The 22,678-nt window shown below is 48.3% G+C and overlaps 1 protein-coding gene and 3 pseudogenes across 1 annotated transcript; all 4 read left to right on the top strand.

The window, feature by feature from the left end:
- Positions 1–978: 978 nt before the first annotated feature.
- LOC117836749 (purple acid phosphatase 2-like) lies at positions 979–2,659 on the top strand (annotated as a pseudogene).
- A 169-nt stretch (positions 2,660–2,828) lies between these two features.
- On the top strand, positions 2,829–9,361 carry LOC117835194 (uncharacterized; annotated as a pseudogene).
- A 6,697-nt stretch (positions 9,362–16,058) lies between these two features.
- On the top strand, positions 16,059–19,064 carry LOC117839893 (uncharacterized). The gene is made up of 6 exons (XM_034720324.2): positions 16,059–16,536; positions 16,817–16,931; positions 17,058–17,263; positions 17,369–17,396; positions 18,074–18,182; positions 18,698–19,064. Exons 1-6 carry the CDS (start codon positions 16,246–16,248, stop codon positions 18,777–18,779), a joined length of 831 nt encoding a protein of 276 aa, XP_034576215.1. The 5' UTR covers positions 16,059–16,245; the 3' UTR covers positions 18,780–19,064.
- A 481-nt stretch (positions 19,065–19,545) lies between these two features.
- LOC117835195 (uncharacterized) lies at positions 19,546–22,318 on the top strand (annotated as a pseudogene).
- Positions 22,319–22,678: the final 360 nt, after the last annotated feature.

Below are 22,678 nucleotides of genomic sequence, written 5' to 3' on the forward strand. Positions count from 1 at the left end.
CACCCTGTTGCCAGAACCCATCGCAGCGCCGCAGATGCGCAGGCGGCGCCGTGTGCGACCCCACCTCCACCGCCACCCTCCACCACAACCCGGCACTAAATCCTCGCCCAATGTTGCTTCTACCCCGATCATCTTCTTCCTGAAGTCCATCTGTGATCCCCCGCTGCAGATAGCTCCTCGCCTGGCTCTGACGGCGTAACGCCGCCTCTGCCGCCGCTATTGCTAACCAATTGACAATTGACGCCCTGCCACCTTCACAGCCCAACCGGGAGGTCAACCACCACCCAGCTTCGGTGGCGTCTCGCTGTCTCGACCGCCGCCACCGCTGGCTAGCGAGCCACCGCGGAACTCCCTCTACACCCAGTTGCAACGGGTAACCCCCACCCTAAACCCAATCCTAAACCCTAACTTGCCAGAGGTGAAGAAGAAGCTGTTGTTGGAGGTTAAGAGGAAGCTTTAGTAGCTAAATTCGAGTGCGGGAAGAATAAAATTACTCGAGTGTGATATAGCAATTGCCAAATTAAAACTAACTATATTTCGAGGCAGAATGATTACCTCTGCAAATATGATGATTCTGCCTCGGCAGATGATCATCACCAACAATTACATTTTGTCTCCTTTCTGTTTTATTTGCAATGGCATATATCCAATTACATTTGAGCTAATACACATCAATCTGATATATAATCGGAAGGTAGCAACAAGCCAATTACTATGAACAAGCGAGTCACGATGTAAGAGATATGGATACGAGGCTGACAGGGCGATATTACTCTTTTTTGAAAAAAAAACCCGGCGATATTATTCTAGCTAGCTAGGCTCCAAACGACTTGATGCGCATGGTGCGGATGGATCCACGTCGTCTGCTACGCAGGCAACCACACGCCTACTGTCCCTCTCGTCCTTGCACTCTGCCTCGTCACTGATCATGGCCTGCCTCCGCTCTACGCCTCTACTTAAAGCTACCAGTAGCATGCAGCACGGCAGGGCAGTGACCCCTGAACCTCCAGTCTCCGCTCAGCTAGCAAAACTTGGCCTCCATGGAAAGGAGGAAGGCCGCCGTTGCGGCGGCGCTGGTAGTAGTGCTCGCCGCCGCGCTCGTCGCCGTCGGCGAGGCGGCGCACCGCCCGCGCGGGGTGACGAGCACGTACCGCCGGAAGCACCAGGCCTCCGACGACATGCCGATGGACGCGGACGTCTTCGCGGTGCCGCCGGGCCGCAACGCGCCGCAGCAGGTGCACATCACGCTCGGGGACCAGACCGGCACGGCCATGCTCGTGTCCTGGGTCACCGTGGAGGCCGAGGGCAACAGCACCGTCCTCTACGGCCGCGCCGCGGACCGGCTCGACCTCGCCGCCGAGGGCGCCACCACCCGCTACACTTTCTACAACTACACCTCCGGCTTCATCCACCACTGCACGCTCACCGGCCTGGACCACGGCACCCGCTACTACTACGTCATGGGGTTCGGCGACACGGTGCGCACCTTCTGGTTCACCACGCCGCCCCCGCCCGGCCCCAGCGCGCCGCTCCGGCTGGGCCTCATCGGCGACCTCGGCCAGATGCCCGACTCCAACAGCACGCTCACCCACTACGAGCAGCACACCAGCGACGCCGTGCTCTTCGTCGGCCACCTCTCCTACGCCGACAAGCACCCGCTCCACGACAACAACCGCTGGGACACCTGGGGCCGCTTCTCCGAGCGCAGCGTCGCGTACCAGCCCTGGATCTGGACCGCCGGCAACCACGAGATGGACTACGCGCCGGAGATCGGAGAGACGGTGGCGTTCAAGCCCTTCTCCCACCGATACCCGACGCCGTACCGCGCCAGCGGCTCGTCGGAGCCGTATGGTACTCCGTCAAGATGGGGCCCGCGCACATCATCGTGCTCTCCTCCTACTTGGCCTTCGGCAAGTACACGCCGCAGTGGAAGTGGCTGGAGCAGGAGCTGAAGCGCGTGGACCGGGAGACCACGCCGTGGCTCTTCATCAGCGCGCACCTGCCCTGGTACAACAGCAACAACTTCCACTTCATGGAGGGCGAGCCGACGCGCGTGCAGTTCGAGCAGATGGCCGTCGACGCCCGCGTCGACATCGTCTTCGCCGGCCACGTCCACACCTACGAGCGCAGCCACCGGTACTCCAACACAAGTACAACGTCACCGACGGCAAGTGCACGCCCGTCGCCGACCGCCGCGCCCCCGTCTACATCGTCATCGGCGACGGCGGTAACATCGAGGGCCTCGCCGACGAGCTCACCTGGCCGCAGCCGGCCTACTCGGCGTTCCGGGAGTACAGCTACGGCCACGCCGTGCTGGACATCAAGAACCACACGCACACCCACTACGCCTGGTACCGCAACTACGACGGCAACAAGGTCACCGCCGGCACCACCTGGTTCACCAACCGCTACCACATGCCCAACCACGACGACTCCGTCTACGACTCAAACGTTGCCTACGCGTAGGCAATAATGCAGGAGAATTGTGCACTGCTTGCCAATAATAAGGCTATTACTTATATTGCTGCCATGAAAATCGATACGATGATGTAGAGTTCTACCTACATATATATGCATGCAGGACATGTGCACTTGTGTATTTACATGTACACACATGAGAATAAGATGGCTGTTCAGCATGATATTGCTGCCATGAAAATGGATGTGATGTAGAATTCTGTCTACTTCATGCAAGAGATGTGTATTTACACATGAGAATAAGATGGCTGCATGACCAGTTTGTGTATTCCCCTTTCTTGTTGGACGGTTTGGTTCCTCAGCCTCGCCGTCGTCTCCGGTGAGATCTGATCGGATCGCGCCGTGTCGCCATGGATGAATACATCCCCTGCTTGGATCCACCTCTCCTCCCAACTGAGGAGTGCAACCGCTCGAGTCCGAGCTCGGTCATCCTCGACGACACGGCCTACATCTCCGCCGCCGCCGTCTCCAACGCCACCACCGCCGCCGGGCGAATGAGCACCGGCGCACCCATCCCGGACTCGGCCACCGGGGTGCTCTTCCACGAGACCACCAAGGTCATCGCGCTCGAATGCACCACCGTCGGCTGGGTGGATCTCTGGAGGGGCATCCTCTTCTGCGACGTGCTCGATGAAAAGCCCGTGCTCTGTGACATGCCGCTGCCCAAGCCTGAAAGGTGCAACAGGGGCTCCTTCTGCAAGGGAGGCCCGTATGGTCATAGGGACATCACTGTCGTCACACTCCCAGAGCAATCGCAGATGAGCATCAAGTATGTCGAGATGCGAACTCGTCCTGGCGATGTCCCATCATCTCGAGGACAGCAGGTGGATCGCTCCAGCTCTGGCTCCGATGATGATGATGTTGATGACTACTGGACAGCCACCGTCTGGACTATGCCTGTGCCAATTGCTTCATGGAAGGATTGGCACGCACAAGGATTGCACAATTGATGCGGCCAGCATTGCCATCGACAACCCAATGCATCGTGAGCTGCTGCCAAGGCTGACCGTTGATCCAGAGGAGGTGTCCGTGACCTTCAGTAGACTGCTCACTGCTCATCCCACCTTGGGGCTTGGCATGAATGGTGATGTGGTTGTTTATTTGCTTTCCAAGGTGGATTACATGGCCCGTGAGGGATGGGTGATTGCTGTTGGCACCAAGGACAGCAAGCTGCAAGGCATAGCCAAGCTTGACGACAGGAAAAACTTCTCCTTCAGACGCTACTACTGTTCCACTGACATCTCCAAATATCTGACCAAGGCTACCGGTAACTAACTATACTATCTTCATCTACTTATATTCGTAATGCGTAGCTTAGTATGCATGTGACAGTCTTATCATCTTACAAATGTCATCTGGTATGGCTGTATGGTATACTTTCTTTTGTTCAAAAATAAAGTAACTAAACATGTGTAGCCAATCACAAGGCCTGCATGAACAAGTTTAATACTCCGGGCTGCCAAGTCAGTTTACAACTCCCAGTTTCTAGGACCATGCTTCTTAGGGGGTGTTTGGGAGGAGGGGGCTAAATTTTAGCCCCCATCACATCAAACGTTTGGATACTAATTAGGAGTATTAAACCTAGACTAATTACAAAACTAATTACACAATCCCTAGGCTAAATCGCGAGACGAATCTATTAAGCCTAATTAGTCCATGATTTGACAATGTGGTGCTACAGTAACCATTCATTAATGATGGATTAATTAGGCTTAATAGATTCGTCTCACGATTTAGCCTAAGGGTTCTGCAATTAATTTTATAATTAGCTTATATTTAATCCTTCTAATTAGTATCCGAACATCCGATGTGACAGGGCTAAAGTTTAGCCCCCTCCTTCCAAACACCCCCTTAGACATGAACAAGTTTGTCTAGAAGGCCTGGAAGTGCAAATTCTTTGTTTGATCAGTCTATCAGAATAGACCAGACTCTGGGACAGTGTTGCTCTGGCTGCACTCGCCAACCTGCTCCCTTTGCAGGAGGCTCAGACTTGGCATCATGTGGCACAATGGACTGGCATCAACTATCTTGCAAGTTGGTGGATCAGCATCATGGAGCAACCAATCAGAAAAGGCCATGGCTATCGTGTTCATGTTTCAGTTCTGGAGCATAATGCTTTAGTGTTTCAGCGCTAGGAATTGTTGTCACATTCACTTGTCTTTGACCCAGCTTAAAGACCTCTTTTGTTTTATTTTTATTTTTGGTTTGCCCCTGCTCTGATAATATGGTCTTTGTTGGCAAAAATTTAATGCGGTTCTGTAGTTGGCTCCAAGGGTGTATTTATAACATTTAGCAGCAGGGACTCAACTGTCCCAAAGTAATTCTTGCTTGAACTCCGTTTACAAATGGTCAACTGAAAAACAAAAAAAAAACAAATGAGTATAGTTTAACCTTGTTAGGAAAGAAAGTAAATCCACAATGTTTTGTTCTTGATGCAGGTGAGGCAGGGAGACTTGTAAGAAGAACCAGGTTCAGTAGACAGAGGCGTTAAGTGTGGTCTATGATGAAGCTGGTGAAGAGATATGGGATGTGGTTTTTGGGGCAATTCAGGAGCTTGCTTTTCAAGATCAAAATTTGAGGGGTGCAACTGCTGCTGGAGCTGCGCAGCGAGGAGGTTCGTGACCTGGATTACATAGGTCCCGTAGTTCATTTGGGTCATCTCCCTGTAAGACAGTAACATTATGCAGGGAATCTGTTATTTTACCAGTTACCAGGTACTTGGTTCTTGCGTATTTGTAACTGTTATTATACCTTTCCTTTGCCGTCCGAGAACATTGGCCAGCAAACTGCTACTGTTTTGCATGCTCCCGACACCTCGTCCACTGGCTAATGGATCTTTGAGATCCATGTGTGACCGGCCAGCGGCCATGACCCGTGCCATCGGCAAGGATTGTATGGCAACTGGCAAGGATCCCAAGAAAAGAGTGCACTGACTGCAATTGATTGCTATGCTTGCTTGATCCACGTAGCAATACAGGAGCACTAACAGTAAGTTGATTTGGGGTGGCAAAAAAATGGAAATGAAAAACAGGGCCGAGGTTCAGTGCAGCAGAGCTTTAGGAACGTCTTCTCCAAAAGTCCCAGGACAATCCGGCCTGTGACAACCAAGGATTCTTCTAGCGTTAGTAGGATCTAGAGCATCAAGCATCAGTAATTAATAATTAACAGTGGCTTGAACAAAGGAATCGTCAAGTGAAGTTCATTACCACTGTGAAGGTGATCTAGCAGCTGTAAACGGCATGCCCTGGCGCCAGTTGCAAGCTTTGTTCTTTTTTTTTTCGTTTCGAGATGCAATGCAAGTCCATGCAGCGGTCCCTTCTTTCATGTTCCCCTTCCTTGCTTTCTTGTTCGACGAACGGTCAGGGCTCCTCGTCCCCACCGCTTCCGGTAAGATCAGATCGGAATCCTTGCTGAGATCATCCACCTCCATGGACGATTACGTTCCCTGCTTGGTTCCTCTCCTTCCCTACCAACGGAGGAGGACAGCGGCCTAAGCCCAAGCTCCATCCTCCTCGACACCACAGCCTACATCTCCGCCGCCGCCGTCTCCAACGCCACCACCGCCGTCGGGGAGATGAGTACCGGCGTACCCATCCACGTCTGCTTTTGCCTCGCCCGACCCCCGCGCCTCTCCTACATGTGCGCCCACTTCCCAGGCCCCGCCGCCACCGGCCGACGTCCCCGCCGACACCCCTGTCGTCCGGTGCATCAAGGAGGCCCTCGAAGTCATCAGCACGCACGCCGACCTAGCTCTCCTCCGCGTGCCGCTCCCGGGCGCCCTGGATCTCGTCACCAATCACCGACACCATGACTACTTCGTCTACACGGCTCGCCCGCGCCCGGGCGCCTCCTCACTCGACCGCCTCCCGCACCCGCACCCTAAGGGCGCCGTCTTCCAAGACAATGAGGTCACTATCTTCCGCTGCTCTGGCACCTCCCGCTACATCATCGCCGGCCTCAGGAACACCGTCCGCGCCAGCAAGTTCAAGCTCCAGCGCTACGACTCCGACACCGGCAACTGGACCTCCACCCTGCTCTCCGTCCACGCGCCGGTGAGGGACGAGGTGCTACCAATCCCCCTCACGGCCACCGAGCTGCTCTTCCACGAGACCACCAAGGTCATCACGCTCGGAGGCCCAAGGGCTACCATCGGCTGAGTCGATCTCTGGAGAGGCATCCTGCACTGCGACGTGCTCGATGAGGAACCCGTGCTCCGTGATGTGCCGCTGCCCAGGCCGTCGCAAGCCAACAGGCGCTCCTTCTGCAGAGGAGGACGGCACCGTTACTGGGAGATCGTTGTCGTCACATTGCCAGGGTAACAGCAGCAAACCAAGATCAAGTACATCGAGATGGAAACTAGACCTGGGGAGGATCTGCCGCCATCCCGGCAGTCGGTGGACACCTCCGACGACTCCGGCTCTGATGATGATGCTGAGTGTGATTTGTACATCGCCCCCATACACTACGGGAAACAGGGAAGATGCCGAGTGCCAGGGGCACTCGGCGAAGCCCCAAAAACACTCGGCGAAGCGTTTGCCGAGTGTAACACTCGGCGAAGCGTTTGCCGAGTGTAACACTCGGCGAAGCGTTTGCCGAGTGTAACACTCGGCAAACGACACACGGCAAAAATCCTGACGGCAAACACTGATTCGCCGAGTGTTTTGTGTCGGGCACTCGGCAAAGACTTTGCCGAGTGCCCAGAAAACACTTGGCAACCAATTATTGAAAAAAAATAAAAAAAAGTCATGCTCCGCCACCAGCACATCCTGCTCCGCCGCCGCCGCCACCTGCTTCGCCACCGCCGCCGCCACCTGCTTCGCCGCCACCGCCGCCGCCACCATCCACACCGCCGCCAGCCACCGCCACTGCCTCCTGCCGCCACGCCATGAACCCCGCCACTACCAGCACCGGCTCGCTGCCACCACGCCCCCACGCCAGCCACCACAACACGCCCCCGCCAGCCACCACCACACGCCGCTGCATCCCTCGGTGGGCTCCCCGGACGGCCGAGACGGAGTCCGCCCGATCCGGGGAGGGGCGCCGCCGGTGACGGAGGGGAGGGGTGGGGAAGCAGATCGGGGGGGGGGGGGGGGGGCGCCGCGCGGAAGCAGATCCGGTGGAGGGGCCGGGCGGGCGCTGGCGGATCCGGGGGCCGGGGGCCGGGCGCCGGGCGGGCGGTGGCGGATCCGGGGGCCAGGCGGCGGGCGGCGGGGTCGGGGGCGCCGGGCGGCGGCGGGGGCGCTGGGCGGCGGGCGGCGGCGGGAGGGAGAGAGGAAGAGGTGGGAGTAGGGTGACGAGTGGGAGTGACGGGGGAAGAGGTGCGGTGCGGCCGAGACTTAAGTCCTTGGCAGCCGGGGAATTAAGTCGCTGAGTGTCCTAGGGGTGACACTCGGTGAAGGGTTCTTTGCCGAGTGTCTAACCTAGGACACTCGGCAAAGTTATTTTAAAAAAAAATTGAAAAATATCCAACAGTTTCAAAAAATTATCAAAAATTTACATGAAATAATATATATTCTCTATTGACTGTACAAAAAGTTTTGTAGTCAAATCAAAACTGGACTGTCATTTTGACTCCAAATCTTATGCAATCCTTCTCAACGTTACTATTTTTCTTCTGAAATACTTTGGTTTGTAAACATCGTACGTGACGAAATGTGCAAAATATTCTCAATGTTTTTCCACAGCCTCCACCTATGATATCATCACATCATGACAAATCTCATGATTTTCAGATTTTGCTTGTTTTTTTATAATTTAAAAATACCAGTGCCACACGTTCATGGTCGTGTTTCCTGAACAAGATGTTCGAAATTTCTTGTCATTTCATGGGTCAGGTCTCAAATTGGGCCGAAAAACATGAATATCATTTTTCTACTCATTTTGTTCCATAATTTGAATCACTTGCAGTTCAAATTTGACTTATACCAAAAATTTCCTTGAAATACAATTAATTAAATAAATATAGCAAATAAATCAAAAAATATAGCAAATTTTAACGTGGAGTACCACATGTTGTATGTGGGAAGTAGGAAAAATTTCATGGTGAAAAGAGGAAAAAAAATTATTTTTTTGCCGAGTGTCAAAAAAAACACTCACGAACCCCCTCTTTGCCGAGTGTCATTTTTTGACACTCGGCAAACCCCCGTCTTTACCGAGTGTTTTTTTTGACACTCGGCAAAGAGGTGGGTTCGCCGAGTGTTTTTTATTTGACACTCGGCAAAGCCCCGATTTGCCGAGTGTTTTTATTTGCCGAGTGTTTTTGGCTTGGCACTCGGCGAAGAGCTTGTTTGCCGAGTGCTCGAAAAAAAACACTCGGCAAAAAAAATACACTCGGCAATTTTTAACTTTCCCGTAGTGATACTGGAATGCCACCATCTGGACCATGCCAGTTCCAGTTACTTCATGGAAGGATTGGCACAAGGACAAGGATTGCAAGGTTGATGTCACTGACATCGTTGTTGAAAACCCAAGCCATTCTGAGCTGCTTCTGCCGCTGCCACGGCTACGCACTGATCCAGTAAGCGCGGCCATGAGCTTGAGGAGGCTGCTCACAGCTCACCCCACCTTGGAGCTGGACGGGTATGGTGATTTGGTCATTTATTTGCTGTCCAAGGTGGATTACATGGACCGTAAGGCATGGGTGATCGCTGTTGGTGCGAGGGACAGGAAGCTCCGGGGCATTGCTGAGCTCGACAGCAGGAAAAATAATTGTTTTATGCGCTGCTACCATCACACCGAGATCTCCAAATATCTGATAAATGCTAAAGGTAATTATTCTTTCTTCGTTTGCTATATAGCCATGTATGCATGTGGTGGCTCTTATCAATCTGTAACTGATCATGTGGTTGGTTCCTGTATGGTACACACTGACAGTGTTAAATAAACTATAAGCACGCACAAGTGGTCAATCACAAAACCTGCAGTTGGTACCAAGTTATAATTTTGAATTTCTTGACTGCTTTTATCAAACACTTTTAAGGGGGTGATTGTTGTACAGTAGTGATATCCTCTGCTCCAGTCAATTTGTTAAAAAACTTGAAGTACTAGTATTTTGACGCCAATCAGCGGATATGATTTTGATACGTCTAAACACTAAGAGGGTGCTAATATTATGTGGATACGGTTACTCTGGCCTAAATGTACTGGTCGTTAGTTTAATATAGGAGGATAGAACTGAGCACGTAGTAGCTTGATTCCAAATATTGCGACCCCTGCTAAACTTTAGCACCTGTCACACATCGGATATTTGGATACTAATTAGAAGTATTAAACATAGTTTAAATATAAAACTAATTGCACAGATGGAGTCTAATTCGCGAGACGAATCTATTAAGCCTAATTAGTCCATGATTTGACAATGTGGTACTAAAGGAATCATTTGCTAACGATGGATTAATTAGCCTTAATAGATTCGTCTCGCGAATTAGACTCCATCTGTGCAATTAGTTTTATAATTAGCTTATGTTTAGTCCTCCTAATTAGCATCCGAACATCCGATGTGACCCTACTAAAGTTTAAAGTTTAGCACCTCGTATCCAAACACCCCCTAAGATAAAGTGTTTTCTCTATTTTTTTTGCTATTGTTATTACTGGATGCCGGCCAAAACTAAATTGTTTCACTAGGTAGTAAATCCCCTGGGCTGACAAGTCAGGCTACAAAGCTACTTTTCAAAAAAAAAGCTACTTTTCAAAAAAAAAAGTCTGGCTACAGAAACCAGTTTTTAGGATCATCTTCCCAGACATGAACAAGATCGTTTGGGAGGCGTGGTGTGGGCACCACCTGATTGCAAATTCTTTGTTTTGTTAGCTAGTATATGGTTGTAGTCAAAACATTGGAAGAATAGTAGTATATGATTTTCGCCGATAGCAATAAAAGAGACATGGTTGGCTCCACTGGAGTGGATCGTAGAACATTACATTTAGTAGCTGTAATTGAACCATCACATGTACTTCCTTCTTGAGTCTCCGTTTATGACAATCAGTTAAAGAAAAATCCACATGATTGCTGATCACCCTTGTCGGGAAGAAGTAATCCTTTTGTGTTATGTTTGGTGCAGGTGAGGTAGGAGCCCTTGCGCAAGATGCGGATGTTGGGGGGGGACTGAGGAGGTTTGTTTTTCTGAAAGGACGGCAAGAGCTTTGCCAAATTTTTATTAGGAGAAAAAAGAAGAACTACAACTGGCAGCATGCCAACCACTCGCCGCGAAGAAACAATTTGACAAAAAGAAAAACGACTGCTACTACTACAACAGAGAAACCAAAACCAAAGGAAAACGAAGGTCCACTACTCTGGAAAGGAAAAAAAACTGCTAGCTTGGGTGTTGGGTCGCGTGTTGTTGTGTTGCGAAGTTGAATTGCTGAACTTCTTCTCTAGTTAAGAAAGCTACTTCCTCGACTGTTTTGTATTCTGGTTGAAAGTCCGCAGATTCCGTTCTTTCCAAACATTCCACCCGAATGAGATCATGAGACCATCAAAAGTGGATCTGTGCTGTTTTTCCACTTTTACTCTACACTTTTTCCACCATCCAAGGATCGATGTCGTCCCTGAGCTTGGAGGGAGGTCATTCATGTGAAACCATAGCACTAGATGTTCCCAGACTTGTCGCGTGAACGTGCAATCTTTGCATAGGTGCGTCGGTGATTCAGGTTCCAAGGTGCAGAGCTTGCACAGGGGGGTCATGAGGCCATCCTCTCTTCTCCAAATTGTCTGCTGTTAAAATTTTCCTATGAATCATGCAAAGAACCAACATTTGGGTTCTGTTTTGGCCTTCCATATCAGACCGATGTTGATTTTTTTTGTGCGGCCCTGGAACTGAATATGGTATGCACTCTGTGTTGAGTATTTGCCGTTCTCCGTCCATCTCCAGTGGATCTGACATCCCTGTCAGGATCATAATCTTGTGTATGATTTTCTCCCCTGTTGTTAATGGGCACACCTGAGGAATCCAGTAATTGTTCTGCAGTGCCCTGTGTACTGTGAAATTTTTTCGTCGTGATCTTTGGAAGAGCAGCGATGCTATGTTTTTTTGTGAAGCCCGGTCCAGCCAATTAGAATGCCAAAAACTTGCTTTCTTTCCATTACCCACCTTAACTTGTGTGGATGCATGGAACAGATTTTTATCATCTTTGTCGCAAGGTATGTCCATCTCGACCCAAGGTCTGTCTTCGTTTCTCCATTTGAACCAACACCAGCAGGCGTAGTGCCTGTGCAAATCGTTCGAAGTCGAGGATTCCGAGGCCGCCCAGCTCCTTAGGTGGTCAAACAATTTGCTAGTTAACAAGGCAGTGGCCTTCATTGACCCTTTCCGGTTACTCTCCCTTCCAAAGGAAGCTCCTGCTTGTCCGGTCGGTCTGTTTGATTAGCCACTTTTGCGTTGGGAAGACCGTTAGGTGGTAAATGGGCTGTGATGATAGGACACATTTAACTAGTGTTACTCTTCCGGCTGAGGTTAACATCTTCCCTTTCCATCCCGGCAATCTAGCACCGATCTTGTCAATTAGAGGTTGGACATCTACTCTCCGGAGCTTTCGTGTGTGTAGCGGTAGGCCCAAGTATTTTCCGGGGAAGGGCAAAGGTTTGTTGTCAAAGCAAAATAAGAGGTGTAACTGCTGCTGGTGCTGGGAAGAGTTTTGTCACCAGGAGGGTGACCTACCAGAGTTACTTTATCTGATTTTTGGCATTCGTGCAAGGTAACGGTGTTTGCCAGGAAACTGCTATGGTTATGGTGTATGTTTCCTTGCTGCCTGAGCCCGATATGTAGGGTTGTTTTGGTGTTCGGAGCTACTATTATGTTATGCTTATGTCACTACTGATCCGGCGCTTGCAATGGAGTAATAAATGTCTTCTTTGAAACACGGGCGAATATGGTTTATTATGTGCAGGACTAGTGAAATCCATGTGTTTTAAGTGTGGTTTAGACCAAATGTCTCAAGTTGTTTAAGGGTGTAGTTTTGAATTTTGGTGCAAAACGTTCAATGAACAAACTGAACTTTATATTATGTGACCAATAAACTCTGGTGTTAGTTTTCCAGAGTGGATCCTTATTACTGAAAATGTATTTCAGTAACCACAAATTACGAATTGAAAGACCGAGCTTTAGTTGTAGAAAGTAGACAGGCATGAAGCATGAATGCTGCAAGGGCTGGTGCAAGTTGCGGATGTTGGTCGATTCAGAAGCTTGCTCGTCAGAGCAAATCAAGAGTGGTGACTGATGCTGGTGCTGGGTAGAGTTTTGTGATAACATGGACAGTTAGTAAGCCATGGTTGGTTGCAGAGCATTGCAACTCAGTCACATTTTCAGCCCACAAAGGAGGCGGCCCAGCGATGTTTGCAGTGCTCTTAAGCCTCAACCTCTACAATCAGTCAGTACCAACTGATTTTCGGAAGAAAAGAAATAGCAAAAAACTACTTTGATTGGATAGGATGCGGATTCAAGCTTTACATCCCTCAACTCAACCCCAGAAACCACGAACGTGAATCGATCTTCTTTCCCATCATTGTCAGGTGGATTTCAACAGAGAAAGTTAAGAGGAAAAGGAAACAAAGATACGCATGGCCCCATCACAAAAATCCTTCTTTTCGGCTTTGCTTGCTTGTTTGCACGAGAAAGAACTAGCTTGACCGAACGGCCGGTGCTCCTTTTACCTTCTTTTTCAGCCAAGGAAATTGCTGCAGCTTATTTGATGGCGACGTGGCGACCCTCAGAATCTCTTGCTGCTTGTCCGGAGAAGAAAAAAAAATCCATTTCATTTCAGAGAAAATGAATTAGTGAAAAACTATGAATTACAGATTCGGTTCATCCTTGAAAACATTCGTTAACTTTACTCGATCAGTGGTTGTGCTCTAGTCTATGGCGTCATGACATCAGCATGAGATGGGATGCGAAAATGCTTTGCTATCAGCGTAGGCGTATAGCCCAAATTGGTTGGTCTTGGTCGCATAAGTCAGACTCGAGACTCTTATCAATTGGGTGGATGATGAATCAAATTATTGAAGCCTGCTTGTGACGTGTCACAGAGGTTGCCTCATGCATCATGTGAAAGAGAGCCTGACGATGCCCCGTCAAGCAGGACAAGGACTTCCATACAGGCTAAACCTCTGCATTTGTAGGGCCAAATCTTTTGCTGCATGTTCATTCATTTGACTCACGACACATTGTTGTCCTCGAGGTTGATTTGCTTATTATATCGTGTGTCTTGGTAGAAATTCATTTTTAGATGCAGCACTGCACTCCTGAAGAACATACTAATAAGAGAAATTAAAGCAACAAAAGTGCATTATCCTCCTAGCATTTTTTTATCAGGATCAAAAGTAGGAATACGAGACATGCATTTCTTGACTGCAGTACAGAGTTTACTTGTGGATCCAAAGCACAACTCTTCTACAGGCTGGACTCGGGTTGGTTTAATCCCAGAAAAATCAGTGGAGAAGGGATCTATCTATTTATAAACGGCCTCGACTCCAGCCTCCGTCTCCATTGCATTGCAGGCTCTTCCTTCTGCCCTGTTTCTAGAGTCCAAGTTGTCGGGGGGATCTGTTGGATTAATTGGGTTAGGTCATTTATTTCAATTAATCAAATAAGAATTAAAAGGTTCGATAAATGCTAGGGGTTGAGGAGAGGTGTTTATTGTTGATTATGAGAATTGATTCACTCAATTAACACAATCAATAAAATGCTAGTAACTTCCATCGTATTATGATGTCCAGGTTCGATGAACCTCACCTCTTGAAACCTATATAAGAGAGGCACCTCCTCTTGCTCTCACACGAGCAAAACCCCTTAACTCTTAGGTAATCCTATTCAGGAGATCTCTCTTTCTCCTCACTATATTCTACTGCTACCTTGCATTCCCATCGCTAGCGCTGCGTGCACAGCTCTGGCGAGAGCAGACCTCCAAAGCCTAGGTCCTGCATGGGATAGTGGGCAATCTGCCTTTTGGGGAGCATCTTCACGCGACTGCTCGCTCCCTGAACGACTACGTCATCTACATCTCGATGGCTCATACGACTACTTCACCTATCTCCTGGTGCCGTTCGAGGGACTGCACTACGTACCTCTTCCTGCATCGGTTTGTACGACTACATCGACTGAGCACCCTACAATTATTATGACTAATCCAGGTGGTAACGGCGCATCCGGTGCCTCCAGCACCGTCCCCATCCTAGGGTACAAACTGAGACTTATTTGTTTCATTTTGTTCATGCTTATGTTTGTATTAAACATGAACATGTGCACCTATTCTGATTCACTCACTTTGTCATGATAATATTAATGTTTACATGTTTAATTTTGGAATTAAAATACACCGAATTATGCCTGAATATCTAACAAGAACGGGGGAAGCAACCGGAGAGTGGTAGCGCAAGCATGTCGGGCGGTCGCCGGTGGCTAGGCCTGGTGGCGGTCCTCGCCGCGGACGCCGGGGTGACGAGCGAGTACCAACAGAAGACGGTGGAGATGCCACTGGACGCCGACGTCTACAATGCGCCGCAGCAAGTAGGAGTCATCGTCAATCTTCTCTACTTTCTTCTTGGGAATCTTGTCTCTCCATCATTCTCAGGTGAAAAAAGATTCAATCTTGGGATCGGATTTATGGTTTTGCAGGTGCACCAGGAGGGTATAGATGGCTAGATGGGCCGCCCAACACTAGCCTGATTTGACCCGGTCCGAATAGGCACGGCACTATTAGGCTCAATAGCCTTTTCATGCCGGGCCGGGCTGGCACTGCGTGCCAAACTACTAGCCCAGGCCGAGCATGATGGTCTTTTTATCATGCCTGGCCGGCTCGCTAGCATGGCTGGCACTACGGTGTTAGTGCTAGGCCAGGCACTATAGGCCAGCCACCACATCACAAAGTTCATGGATCCATCATAAAAATATACACACATCACACAAATCCAACAACAACAAATCCCCATCAGTGCCCCTATCGGCGACGGGTGGCGTGACTCCTAGTTGTGGCACCCGACGACGGTAGAGGCCGACGCAGCCACCTGTTATGCCCCTGCGGCGGAGGCCTGCGTGGCCACTTGCCAGGCTGGGGTTCGTGCGGCTGCCTGCCCTGCCCCACGGCGAAGGCCCACGTGGGCTCCTGCCATGCTTCCTGGTGGCGGCAGGCGCGGCTCCTGGTGGCGACAGTCAGCGGAGAAGAAGGAAGGGCCTGGTGGTGCTTGGCGGTGGAGAGGCTGAGGGGGAGCAGGAGGGAGCTAGGGAAAGAGACAGGGCTGCTGTAAGGTGAGGGAGGGGAGAAATGAGTGAAATACTAGGATTTCATGTATTTATATCAGAGTAGTATTGGACCGACCTAAAAACCGTGCCGTGCTCGGGCTGGCTCGGCGTGCCATGGTTGCGGCCCAGGCACTAGCCTGTGCATAGGGTCGGGCTGGCCCGGGCACTATTGCCCTCGTGCCGAACTGTGTTAGGGTTGAGCTTTTTAGGGCCGGGCCTCAGACCGTCCAGCGGGTCTGGCCCATCTGGCCATCTACAGGAGGGGACGACGATGATCGTGTCGTGGGTGACGCCCAACGAGCTGGGCTGATTAAAAAACGATATACGGGGTCCACTTGGACGTGGCTAATCCCCAGTTTCTTTCGGCCAACACTTTCCCCCAACCCCAATCAAACTCGTCGGCCACGGCGAGGTTGCGTATTGCGCGGCTAGGGTTCGTCTCATCGCCGCCGCCGCCCTCCTCTAGATTCCGCCTCCATCAAGGCATCCCCAGGCTAGACCAAGCGATTCACGGACCGATCGATCGATCAAGCCGACGATGACGCTGGGCTCGGCGGCACACAAGATCCCGCTGGAGGTCGCGCACACCCTCGTCGAGATCGCCGAGGTCGCGCGCTACGCCTACCACCACCGCCCCGGCTACCATGCGGGCCAAGACGGAGATCCGACCACGCTGCCCCCGGTGGATGATGGCGGCGGGGGCGCCAGCGAGGAGGCCGCGCGGCTTCGGGAGGAGAACGCCATGCTCCGCGCCCGACTCGCGGACGACCTCTCGCTCCTCCGAGAGCTCCACGGCGCGCCCTGCGTATCAAAGGAGTGCCCTCCTGATGTATGCATACTGTGTGGCACCTTCCCTTTGAATTATGCTGTTGCTGATTGTCAGTTTTTTTTTTTCATATGGAAGTTGGCACTATCTTACACAGTTATCAGTTACAGGGCATGGTAGATTAACCTTACCGTGTGATACTTGCTAATTTATTAACTGTTTTCAGATAAGAAGAAACACAATATAGCTAATATTCATTTTAGTGTATTCACATGCGTTGTCCAGCTTACAGTTGTATACTTCTTGTGATTTTATTGTTTCTGAATTTGATTTTGTGATGCAGCTATCCAATCGGCTGATGGCTGCGGTTAACAATGCTAGCTTCCTTGCTCATCTTGAGAAGTTACAGGATGAGTCAGCACGTCAACATACTGAACTATCTTCTGGCAATATGACAGGTTCATGCTCGCTAGACATTGTGAAGTTTGTTACTAAACTTTATGGTCACTATTGTTTCTTCTAATGAATTCTGCCAAAGTGTTTAGAACCTAACTCATTTCCACCTTCTGCTTTAATTCAACCAGAGGTGGAAATTGGAGACATTCCAGACAAAATGGGTAATGGGAAGAAAGGATCATGGGTCTTAGTTGCCTGTGACACTGCTGGGGCTAATTTGGAGGAAATTAGTGGGATTGATGATGAAAATTATGTTATAATCAATGAAGATGACATAGTTGATGGTATTGCCACCTTTGTTGCTAGGTGCATTCTTGAAGATCCAAAGTCCAAGGTACTTGCTTGTTTAAAAGTTATTTTGAGAGGCTATCAAGGATTGATGAGCATCCTCTTCACCACTGCTATGTTGTTCTAACTGTTTTGTATTATTTTCCTTCAGTCATTATCACCAGCACAGCTCCAAAAGGGTATGTCTATCCTCCATTCTGCACCCAAGTTACATGTTATACCCCTAAATAGCTGTCCAGGTTACTGGATTCATCATTTTCAAAATCGTCGCCTAAGATTCTCAACTATGCTATGTATCTTACTATGTGTGAATGATCATCATACCGTGTTTTTTATGCACATAGTTCCTTGATTATACAAGATATTGGGAATTGTAGAAGATGTTGATCTGGCACCTTACAATACTTGAGAGTATGCAACTCAAGTGTATGATGTACACTGTTGCTAAGCATAAGTTAATCTTCATAGAGATAATACCGTAGCTAAAGTAGATATCAACCGAGGTTGTCTATGTGTTCTTAGCACTTGGTTTTCAGATTGCTATACTTGATGAGGTAGTATTGGTGAAGGTCAAGCTGGGAATGCTAACTTTCTAGTTTATAGATGGTATTGTGTGGCTCAAATAAATGAATAGTTTCGAACTTCCTGTAGATGACGGTGCAGATTTAGTCTATGCTATATTTGTAGTTTTTCAAATTCTTATTGGATTAACCCTAGAAATACGTTGGGTGGTTAACACACAGTAGGTTGAACTTTGTTTTTTTCCCCCTTGCTAGTGTCATATATGTGAATGGATTTGCATAAGCTGTCTTCATGGATAATCTAATATATTTTTGGATTTAACATATATAAGCAGCTGTTGCAAAGGCATTAGATAGCATGAAATCTCGGTGGAGATGGTCAACCTTTTGGGAGGCTGGACAAGTTATTTATATCTTGACTACTTGGGGAATCACATTAGCAGGGTAAATTTCTCACCATGTCTATCTGCAGTTGCACACCAAAAACGCTCGACCTCCCATATGGTGTATCATTGTTTAAACTTTCTATTTCTCTTTTTTGATTAGGTTGTAGAGTATTTTTGCAATGCTAACCTGCTATTGGTTCTCATCATCTTATATACTTCCTCTGATTGGAAATATCTAAATTTTATATAGATTAATGACACATAAGATTGACATTACTAATTTATTACATTCATTATGTAAAATACTTTCATAATACATAACTCTTTCCATTTAAGACAATATATTTTTATAGATAGATACTTGTTGGTATAAGTGTTATATTTAAAACTGTTTTGATGTCCCGATGGACTCATATATGTCCAAACAGAGGAAGTATGATGGAATTTAGTACTAATAATCGCAAAATATTCTGATCTTTTTTATTTTTCTTGTCATCATGTTTTTTCTTAGCGTCTTTTAATTTGTGCTCCAGTGGCTCTTGTTTTCACCGTTACCTCTTGAACTGGATTCAGGTTGTACAAGAGCCGTCATGTCCTGAAGGTGGCAGCGAAGGGTGCTGCCGCATCTGCCAGATTTGTTATGAAGGCTCTCTGAGTGCAATAGCACCAGCATCATGTGGAATGATCAGCAAGTTGTAAAATGTAAATACAAACTCAGTCGCGTCAGTTGTACATATGTGGTTGCAACGTGTTCTATCATGAATTAATGATTGTCCAGGCGTGATGATTTGTTTCATTTATTTTCTTTTCATAGACGCTGCTGTAACTGCAGACGAGCTATGATATCATGATCACGTGCTGTGATCAGCAAGTTGTGCATAGAAAGCTCGTTGCATCAGCTGTACATACGTGATTGCAATGTGAAGTATGATTCTCAGAAGTGGTGAATTGTCATCTAATTTATATGGATAAATGCGACATCTGCTTGAGGTGTCTCAGTTGATGATGCATTAGAGCCGTTGAACGTATCTGCGAGTCGCGCTCATGCTTTTTGATACGATGAGATCAGCATGCTCACTCATGCTTGGGAGCTTGTCAGATAGTCCCTCTAGTCTGACAAGCAAAGCCCCCTCAGCAGCGAGGATTTCTCGTTATTGTGCTACTGTGCACTTCAGTTGGAGGCCACTTGAGAACAGAGGGAGTATAAAGCATGTATTCCTTGTTGTGAATCAACGTGCTATGCTAACCTGAGTCAGACTCGGTTTATGCCTGACAGCTCAGCGGAATATGTAAGACAAATGCTGCAAACGGAGACGAGATGATGTGGTTATCAAAGTCTAATTTGCAAGTACATGGGGTGACTGAGACAGCCGCACAAGTTTAGGAGGGAAATTTCCTAGAAGGAAAACAGTGTTACGGCAATGACTGGTCGATATGTTATTTTCCCTCGAGAATAGCAAGCCAAATGGCATGGGATGAATCTTTGCCGTGTCAACACTGGCGCTGAATGACAGACGGCTTTCAAGGGTACAACAAAAAGTCAAGAAGGGAAACAAATTTTGAATTGCAATGTAGCATCATGAATCGGTCTTCACACAAGGGAATGGTGCACTACGCTCCAGAGAGATGCTGCATGCTGTTGCCTGCCCTCTTACGGGCTCACCGGCACCCTCTCCCAGGCCATCGGGAACCTTACATCCCTGAGAATGCTCAATTGAGCTCCAACCGGTTCAAGGGGGAGGTCCCTGCAAGCATTGGCCGTCTGGTACGTCTGCAAACGCTTGACCTGAGCTACAATGCCTTCTCCGGTATGCTGCCAGCCAACCTGAGCTTCTGTATCAACCTACTGTCACTGAGGCTTGGCAGCAACCGGCTCCATGGGCGTGTCCCTGTCGAGCTTGGCCATAAGCTCACAAGCCTTCAGGTTCTGTCACTTAGGAACAACAGCTTGACGGGTGCCATCCCAGGATCACTGGCCAACCTGTCATCCCTGCAGTATCTTGATCGATCAGAAATCAGCTCAAGGGTCATATCCCACCGGAACTGGGCAACGTTGAAGGCCCGCAGGTCCTTGCACTCCTTGCAAATAATCTTTCGGGCATGATCCCACACTCTATGTACAATTCGTCCTTGCTGAAGGAGTTGCTGGTGGCAGGAAATATGCTCTGTGGAACTATTCCTTCTGTTATTAGTGGCAGGTTCCACAGCATAGATATTCTTGGATTTAGTGTCAATAGATTCAGTGGAGTTATCCCGCCTTCGCTCTCCAACCTCTGCTCTCACAGACCTTGACCTCACAGGCAACAGTTTTACCGGATATGTTCCTCCTGCTCTGGAGATATTGCAAGGTCTCGCTAACCTGTACTTGAATGGAAACAAGCTGGAAGCCAATGACGTGGAGGGCTGGGAATTCATCGCTTCGCTGAAAAACTGCAGCAAGCTTCAGCGCCTAGTTCTTGCTGACAACTCTTTCAATGGAAAACTGCTTGGCTCAATTGTAAACCTGTCGACAACTCTGCAAACTCTTTATCTGGGAGACAATAGGATTTCTGGGGTTATTCCATCAAACATTGGAAATTTGGTTGGTCTACAAACACTCGAGATGGCAAATACTTCCATATCCGGAGTGATTCCGGAGAGCATGGGTAGGCTAGAAAACTTGGTTGAGTTAGGCCTTTACAGTACTAGTTTGTCAGGTCTCATACCTTCATCACTAGGAAATCTTACCCAGTTGACTAGGCTTTATGCGTACTACGGAAAGTTGGAAGGGCCAATCCCGGCGAGCCTGGGAAACTTGAAGAATCTGTTTATCCTTGATCTTTCAACGAATCGACTCAATGGCACGATTCCTGGAGAGATGTTGAAACTTCCTTAACTTTCTATCTACTTAGGCTTATCATACAATTCATTATCTGGGCCACTTCCTAGTGAAATTGGTAGCTTGGCAAAGGTTGACCAACTGATTCTGTCAAGAAACCAGTTGTCAGGCAGCATACCAGATAGCATCGGGAGTTGCAATCGTTGGAACAATTGTTGCTAGACCATAACTCGTTTGAAGGTACCGTACCTCAATCTCTGAAGAATTTAAAAGGTCTCACTTTGCTTAACCTAACCTTGAATAAGCTCTCCGGGAGTATCCCTGATTTCCTTGGTAGTATTGGCGGCCTGCAACAACTGTATCTAGCACACAACAAATTGTCAGGTCTGATACCCACAGTTCTCCAGAATTTGACATCGTTATCAAAACTGGGTCTGTCGTTCAATAATTTGCAAGGTGAAGTGCCGAAAGGGGGTGTTTTTTCAAATCGAACTTACTTGTCAATTGATGGAAATGGTGAGCTTTGTGGCGGAATCCCTCAGCTTCATTTAGCTCCATGTTCCACGCCTACTGCAGAAAAAGGTAAAAAACAGTTGTCAAAACCCTTTGTAATCATCCTGACATCAATAAGTGGGCTGGTATTCATAGTTTTAGTTGTTGCTATCATTCAGTTGATCCAAAAGAAGCTCAGACAAATACAGGGGATCCAACTCATACCCATGGCACTGCATGAACAGTATGAAAGAGTCTCCTATCATGTGTTGTCAAATGGAACAAATGGATTTGCAGAGGCCAATTTACTCGGACAGGGAAGCTATGGTGCGGTTTACAAGTGCACTTTACATGATCAAGATACTACAGTAGCTGTAAAGGTGTTCAACATACAACAGTCTGGGTCTATTAGAAGTTTTGTGGCCGAATGTGAGGCGTTGCAAAGGGTGCGTCATCGTTGTCTCATAAAGGTCATAACTTGTTGCTCAAGCATCGATCCACAAGGTCATGAATTCAAGGCATTGGTTTTCGAATTCATGTCCAAGGGCAGTCTGAAAGATTGGCTTCATCCAGAATCTGAAATACACACTCTAAGCAACACGCTCAGCCTAGCTCAGAGACTAGACATCGTCATTGATACCATTGATGCTCTGTACTATCTTCATAACCTGTGTCAGCCACCAATAGTCCATTGCGGTCTCAAACCAAGTAACATTCTCCTTGCAGAAGACATGAGTGCCCGAGTTGGAGATTTTGGCATATCAAAAATCTTAACTGATAACACAGGCATGAGCCCGTTAAATTCAGTTAGCTTGACTGGAATAAGAGGTTCCATTGGTTATGTTCCTCCAGGTAACCGGAGATCCTACTCACACTGTTGTTAGCATATTCTGCATTTGCATGTTTTTCCATAAACAATGCATGTATTTACATAAACAATTGTGCTGATCAAACAATGTCTGAAATCTGAATACATGTAGAGTATGGCGAGTATTGTGCTGTCTCAACCCTTGGGGATGTTTACAGTCTCGGCATATTGTTGCTTGAGATGTTTACTGGAAGGAGCCCTACTGACGACTTGTTCAAAGATTCCTTGGACCTGCATAAGTTTGCCGAGGCCGCTCTCCCCAGCGGAGCCATGGAGATAGCCGATCCAGCAATCTGGCTACATGAGGAAGCAAATGATGTGGATGCTGCCCTAGGTATACAATTCGGCCCAAAAACTAGCCCAGCCCAACAACAAC

Source organism: Setaria viridis, chromosome 9 (assembly GCF_005286985.2).
Source record: "Setaria viridis chromosome 9, Setaria_viridis_v4.0, whole genome shotgun sequence".
NCBI classification, from domain to species: domain Eukaryota; kingdom Viridiplantae; phylum Streptophyta; class Magnoliopsida; order Poales; family Poaceae; genus Setaria; species Setaria viridis.